This window comes from Bidens hawaiensis, unplaced genomic scaffold, assembly GCF_021521415.1.
Source record: "Bidens hawaiensis isolate Kalapana, Puna unplaced genomic scaffold, B.hawaiensis_p1.1 tig00043699_1, whole genome shotgun sequence".
NCBI lineage: Eukaryota > Viridiplantae > Streptophyta > Magnoliopsida > Asterales > Asteraceae > Bidens > Bidens hawaiensis.
This window is the reverse complement of record NW_027497759.1, coordinates 38,259-46,117: the sequence shown is the minus strand read 5'-3', so window position 1 is coordinate 46,117 and position 7,859 is coordinate 38,259. Positions and strand designations below refer to the sequence as shown.

General features: G+C 36.9%; 1 protein-coding gene and 1 pseudogene across 1 annotated transcript; one reads left to right on the top strand and one right to left on the bottom strand.

The window, feature by feature from the left end:
• Positions 1–502: 502 nt before the first annotated feature.
• LOC143594496 (putative serine/threonine-protein kinase PBL19) lies at positions 503–3,369 on the top strand. The gene is made up of 4 exons (XM_077073799.1): positions 503–1,003; positions 1,933–2,193; positions 2,596–2,718; positions 2,821–3,369. Exons 1-4 carry the CDS (start codon positions 638–640, stop codon positions 3,367–3,369), a joined length of 1,299 nt encoding a protein of 432 aa, XP_076929914.1. The 5' UTR covers positions 503–637.
• Positions 3,370–4,061: 692 nt separating this feature from the next.
• LOC143594495 (uncharacterized) lies at positions 4,062–6,671 on the bottom strand (annotated as a pseudogene).
• Positions 6,672–7,859: the final 1,188 nt, after the last annotated feature.

Here is a 7,859-nt window from a genome sequence, read left to right as displayed (position 1 = left end):
ATTGTCAGTAGGAGAAGATTAATTGATAATTCCATTAATTATGAGAACTCGAGAGAACTTCATTTAAACAAGAACTTTTTTAAAAAATATTCTTTTTATATGTTAATATTGTTTTTCAAAAAATGTTGTTAGCACTTAGCAAGATTGCATATGTATAATACATCATATTTACATATTAAACATATTAACTTTGTAATTAAATAGAGTTATCTTGAGTTCTCGTAACAAGAACAAGTTCTCGAATGATCCTCCATTGTTGCTGCTATATACATACTTATACTATTCTAAAAACACTTACTCTGCTCAGACCATATCATAGTTTTGTTATTTGTGTGATATACTGAGTATGATGATGATAATGATGACTACTACTATTCTAAAAATAGCATTGGTCGTGAAATAAACACCGTTACATCATTATCATAGACACTATTGGGGTGGTGTCATCTTTCTTGTTCTTTTGTCTTAACTACTTGGGTCAATTTGTCAACTTTGACTTGTATTCGATCACATCCATCTTTTGTAGGTCTTATAATCTTGTCTTCTTCCAACCTTAAAGCCAGCATCCATTGTGGGTTCTTCTTATATTTCTTCTTCTTCCATAATAATTTGAAACCAAATATCAACAAACAAGATCATGAAGTGTTTTTACAATTACCGCAAAGATAACAAAACTCGAAACCGAGCTCAAACATCAGCACCAATACTAAAAGGTGACATCACCAGTTTGAGCGATGGTTTAAGCAAAAACAGAATGATCAAGTCCTCTGGTTCGGCTAATTCGCCCCGTGGCATCGTAGAGTTGTACGAGGAAAAAGGTGGGAAGTTGAGGGTGTTTAGTTATCCGGAGCTTCGACATGCAACGAATGATTTTTCGAGGTTGAGGAAGATCGGGGAAGGCGGATTTGGATGTGTTTACAAAGGTTCCATCAAGAGTGATGATGATAGTAATGGTGAATTGGTTGTAGTTGCTATTAAGAAACTAAATAGAGATGGTTTTCAGGTATGTGTAGATGTCAAGTTATAAGTTACTTATAACTGATGTTTTTGGTTTTTCTTTTTTATGTTCATAAGATTTTTATAAATGGTGTTTTGGTTATAATTGGTTCTGTTAATTCGATTATGATGATATTAGTGGATTCAAGCCAATTTTAACTTTCAAATGATATCTTATTGATCATTTTAATTTATATATAACATATTATCAGACTGTTAAATTAAAAATAATAAATAAATAAGCGACGACTAATAAAAGTTATAGCATGTTTTCCCACCATATAACATATTATTTATAAAAATTAAAATATTTATATAGGTTGATTTATACGTCGACTCAATTAATTCGGTTGTTTATATGCATGGTTAAGCATAGCTTAACGTAAATAGCAGTTACCAGACAAGCACAACAATTATTTCAATTATGGTTCAGTTATTCGGTTTTGTTGCTCACCACCTCTTTCGAACTCCATGTCTAAAAAGCGAGCTCAAGCTCAACTAGTAAGTGATTTTACAAGCTTGAGTTTGTGTTCAAACTCAACGTGCTATTACTTATGTAGAGCATTATATTATCGTTCTTTGAAGTTATAATTATGTATTATAGAGTAATATATGTTATTTAGCTGGTATTATCATAATTACAGATAATAAAATTAATAAATACAATTAATCTAACTTATGAGTTTATTCACAAACATGTTACATGTAATAGTATTTATGTAACATGTTTGTAAATAAGCTCATAAGCTAAATAAAACTTGGTGTATATATCACCCTTAACTTGCTTGTTAAATAAGCTCCACTTAAACCGCTAGACACAATTGCTGTTTTCCTTCTGCAAAAAATGCTTTGCAAGTTGTACATTGTGCATGATACATAAGCCTGTCATCTGATCCTTTTCATTTATATTTGATCAAATCTTTATAAAATACGCAGGGTCACAAACAATGGGTTGCAGAAGTACAATTTCTCGGTGTAGTTGACCACCCAAATTTGGTCAAACTAATCGGATACTGCGCGGTTGATGGTGAACGAGGTATCCAACGACTGTTGGTCTACGAGTTCATGCCAAATAAAAGCTTAGAAGATCATTTGTTCAGAAATTCTAATGAAACTCTTCCATGGCAAACAAGACTGCAAATTATGCTTGGTGCAGCACAAGGACTTGCATATCTACATGAAGAATTAGAAGCTCAGGTATTTACTTTTATTTTTCTAAAAGGAAAATTAAAACGGAAAATATTTATAGCAAAAAGAAAAAAAAACACCCGATAATCATGACCCGGTCTTAAATAAACGGGTTGATTTGGGCCACTCTTTACATACAATATGTCAAAGTGGGCTACTTATATAAAACTAGCTAACTTAGAACGGGTCACTTGAATTATTAACGGGTCAAAATGGGCCACCAGTAGCCGCCATAATATACTTTTCCTATAATAACCTATTTCAACTCGAAACATTTAAGCAAAACCCGTTTGACGCAAACCCAACTGATTTTTTCTTAAGTCGGCCCGTTTTGACCCTTTATCCGACGTGGTCATTTTGCGAGGCTTAATACTAAAGCACATTTCTTTTGGTGTTTGTAAATGATTTCAGGTCATATTTCGAGATTTTAAGACATCAAATATTCTACTGGATGAAGATTTCAACCCAAAGCTATCGGATTTTGGGCTTGCCAGAGAGGGGCCCACGGAGGGCAACACACATGTCTCAACCGCGGTGAGTGTCTGAGTTTGTATGTGAGAACTATCTGCATTCTTATCATTTAATATCACAAAATCACCTTCAACATGAATTGCATATTTATTATTATGTTTCTAGGTTATGGGTACGCATGGTTATGCAGCTCCAGACTACATCGAGACGGGCCATCTTACAGCAAAAAGTGACGTGTGGAGTTTTGGTATTGTTTTGTATGAGATGTTAACGGGTAGACGATCAGTAGACAAAAACCGACCTAAAGAAGACCAAAAGTTGCTAGATTGGGTAAGACGACACCCGATCAACAGTAAAAAATTTGGGTTTATAATAGACCCGAGACTTGAAGCCCAGTACTCGCTTACTGATGCAAGGAAGATTGCCAAGCTGGCAGATAGTTGTTTGCTAAAAAGTGCAAAAGACCGACCTAGAATGAGTCAAGTTGTGGAGTCTTTGAAACAAATTTTACAAGCCTCAAGTGAAGGAAGCCCGTCAAACAAGAATTTGGAGAGGAATGATGATGAGTCAGAGGAGTTGACTGAAAAGTCAAAGTCAACGGAAGTGTCCGAGTCGTCAAAGAGGAGGTTGGCTCAGTTGGCTAAGTTAAGTGAACATGTTGGGGGATTTAGTAAGAAAGGATTCATGATTATGCATAGAGCTAAAGTGTCTTGAAACACATATCAGTATTTGAATATTAATAATAGACTCGATGGGAGTATCGGGACGGTTTTGTATAATCCAGTATGTATTTATAGTCTAAACAATGTCATATATAGATATGTAGACTTCAAGATTCATGTATAAATTATATTTGATAGTACATTGAGTGAAATCGTAAATAATATAATAAAACCTAGATTTTTCAATTAACCACGTACATTTAAAATGTTTTTAGACACGTTAATGTATTGATTTATTGTCGAAAATATTACTTTCATGTCTACTTAACAAAATATCTACTTTAATATTTATTTTACAAGATCTAATGATTAATCCCATATTTTTTTACGAGTTCCAAAAACAAGAACAGTTACGCATACCTCAAGTGTCAACAGATTGGGCTTTATAAACACAATGTCGAGCTTCACATATACAAAGCTAGAATAATGAATACTAATACAACACATACCATAGCAATATGATGTATGCATGTAATAATAAATATCACACAACATAAAGATTGCTAAAAATAATAAAGAAAAGATTTAGCTATTATGAGGGATGACAGATACCTATATGAAGTTTCTTGAAACTCAGCGTCCGACAGCAACGTTTGTGCATTCCAACAGAAGCTGAAACTTCCATAAAGATCTATATGCAGCTGATTAGATTGTAAGACACTAGGTTTAACAGAGTATTTCAACTTATTTTTCATTCACTTGTTGACGAACATGAGTAGTAGCCTCTAAATACCTACTAGATGCATCATCAATCAATTTTATCGCAGAAGTATCCGTTTCACCATTAACCCTATTTCTGTACAAATATTTATAAGTAACATACATAAGAAAGTCCAAAAAAAGACCTTTTCCCGACGTCTCTCTTAAAAATAAAGTATTTTCTTTTATGTCACGGTCAGCACTTTCCAATATTTTGTAAGTTATTTCATCGAATCCAACACATATCTGCTTCCAAAGCTGGCCCCACATCAAAGCCCGTTCTGGGAATCCTTTCTTACGGAGATGAGACAATAACAAGTTGACGGTTACAATATTGGGAACAAATGCCATTTTAAGCAATCTTGCAGTCAAGATCATAGCACGATCCAGTGCACCATTGCAAATGGCATTCAACATTGTGTTATATGTTATTGTATTTGGAACAATCCCAGATGAAAGAAGCTCGTTAAACACTAATACAGCTCGATTCATCCTTCGACTGCCGGAAAAACCATGAATCTGAATGTTATACGTGGTTATATCCGGATCCCGTCAGCTATTATACATGTTATAAACAAGATTATCAGCATTGACCAGGTCAAACCTCTTGCAGTATCCGCTTAACAAAGTGTTGTAAGTAACAATGTCGGGTGCCAACCCAATGTTATGCATGTTCTTACATATACCAAGAGCAGATTTCATCTTACGTTTTTTACAGTACCCGTTAATGATAATATTATTAGTGAACAAATCAGGATCAAGACCCCTTTGCCTCATCTCCTTCTTTAACTTTAACGCCTTTTTTAACATTCCGCCGTTGCAAAATCCAGCAATTAAAGAGTTGTAAGTGAAATTATTCGGGACGAGACCATTACTTTTCATTTCTAGAAACACATTATATGCGTCCTCAACAAGACCGGATTTAGATAATCCATCAATAAATGCAGAAAACGCAACCGCGTCTGGGGCTGTATTTGTACTTTTCATAAAAAGCCACAATCTTTGAGCACCCGTAACGTCCCATGTTTTGAAATACCCGTCAATAAGCACGGTAAACGCCACTCGATTGACTGGAAAAAAATTCACTCGCATATACAACATTAACTCCTCTGCTTCTTGCAACTTGCTGTTTCGTGACAAACACATGAGCAAAGAATTACATGTGGAAGACGAAGGAGTTAGACCAAATTTAATCATCATATGATACACATTAAATGCTTTTGTTTCTAACCCGTTTTTACTGTAAGCAGAAATAATAGAATTGAAAGCAATTATTGAAACAGGTAAACCCTTTTTAACCATGTCTTCTAGACTCTCAGTGGCTTCATCTGGTCGGCCCGCCCAACACAATCTTGCTACAGTTACATCCGGTAAAGTATCATCCGGAAGCAAATCAGACACTGATAAATCTTGTAACAACCGAGCCAAGTTCTCGTCTCTACCATACTTATAATACCCTGCAACCAAAGTGTTAAACGTTACACCGTCAACCTTAATATTATTATCTCTCATTTCTTCAAAAAGCTTACTCGCTTGATCGATTTCTCTCGCTTTAACATAACCGTCCATCAACGCATTGTAAACAGTAGTGTTTGGAGGCACGCCCACATCACGCTTTCGATCAAACACGTTTCTTGATTCCACAATGTTTCCCTCCTTACTCAACGCGCTAATAATCGTACTAAACGTCTCATTAAGGTATACAACTCTCTAAAACCCACAATTTCACAATATTTATCATATTCCAATAAACCCCATGATTTTCTTGATGATGGTCAAATATTTGACTGGGTTGTGACCGAGTTTTTTTTCGGGTTTTGGGTAGGGTTCAAAGTTTGACTTGAACATGTAAAACAAATGAAAGTTAGAACTTTAATTGTGATTGGATTTATAATTTATTTTTACTAACATTTTTGAAATTAGTCAAAGAATTTAGGATTTTGCACATTGAGTATTTTTCACATGACTATTAAAATTTAAGAAGAAATGACAACCATTTCTCACATGTCACCGCCAGGCCTATCAATACTTCTAACTTTTATCAAATTAGAAACTGAAAAAACACGGATCTACTCCCCACTAATGGGTCCTAGATCCAATGAGTCCACAGGGTAGGATACGGTTAACTGCCGATACGATATGAACACAATTCCCAAAGTCCAATGACGTGAATCCTGCAAAACAGAACACCGTGAGCTCGTTACGGGAAGGACAAGGTGGGGGTCTTCCCGTAACCACCCTCCGGTGTGAGAATAAGTACAGTTCTGACTAGAATAAAGTACTTAAGTAAATAGAGAGAGTACAGTGGGAGTGAATGAATACCTCATGATGATTGAGAGGGTATTTATAGCCGAAAGGTGTGGGGAAGTGATTGGGCCAGCTGTCCCTTTAGAAGATGCTCCCCTAACCGTCTGGACACGTGCCTTCATATGATAGGTTCCGGCTATACGTTGCATGTGCATGTATAACAACCTGGACACGTGTCTCTTTATCATTGGCTAATGGAGCAATATTGGCCATGTGCACGGTTATAACGACCTTGCCAGGTGTCACTGGCTGATTGGCCGAAAGATCACGTAATGCCCAAGAAAGCATCTTAGCAGATCTTCTAGAAGGTAATTGATTATTGGCAGCTGGCCCGGGACATTACCTCATGATCATTTACGCGGAAGGATGTTCCTTCTTGCGGATGACTTTTGAGGGTGCCCGGATGCTTCCACGTGTGCCATGAGGGTGTTTATTCCTCAAATGATCTATGCGGATGGTTCTGTCCCGCGAGTGACTTGTGACATGCTTTTGGTTGACCCGCGAGTGTTACTTAAGGGTATTTGGGTCTTTTTAGTACCCTACCTCTATAAGTCCCCCCCAGTCCAGTGTTTCTTCCGTGTGAAGTATTTTATGCGGGTGAAATTCTGGACTTAATGTGGATTTGGGGATTTTTGACTTTGCAAGTTGGCGAGAAATATCTTTTGTTGCTGTGGATAATCATGAAAAAGGACAACTTGACCACTCGCAGGCGCGTGTGCAGGTGACAGCACGTTTTTGACTGTTGTTACTGTACCCGACTGTACAACTTTTTCCCTTTTTCGAATTTCTCGCGTGACGTGGTGATCTGTTACTGGGCGGTTTTTTCTCTCTCCACTATTCACATCCCATCGCATTAATTGCGGTGGGTATAAATAGAGGGAATTAACTTCTTTTTGAAGTTTTATCGCCTTTGAATTCTTAATGCGAACTTGCTTTTCTTTGCTGAATCCTTCGATCTTTCTTTGATTCCTTTGAACTAATCCGAATATTTTTCATCGAGTGTTTACATATGACGTCTGCTCAATCTGAAGTTGACGAAATGGAAGTCCAATGGGACTTGGATGAGTATCAGAAACTCATCACGACCTACGGTATTCCGCCGGAATGGGAACCGGAGTTCCCATCTGCCGGTTCTATCGCCAGCTTCCCACCTCCTGGGAAGATGGCGTTGTACGCCGACTACTTTGTTTATGGGAACTTTCGCCTTCCCATCACAAAGTTCTTCCAACGAGTGGTCAAGGCATTTGGTATTCACTTATCTCAACTCCATCCCCGTGCCGTTATGCGAATTCGACATTTCGAGTTTGTGTGTATGGCACATGATATAGTTCCCCGGTTAGACTCATTGTTTTCTATAATATGGCCAACCGGAATGGATGGTATACTTGTCACAGCTTGCCTGACATAGTTATCAGCAATGTTGCTGAAGAAATTTCCAAGGACTGGAAGAAAAAGTTCTTCTGGATCTCCGAGGAT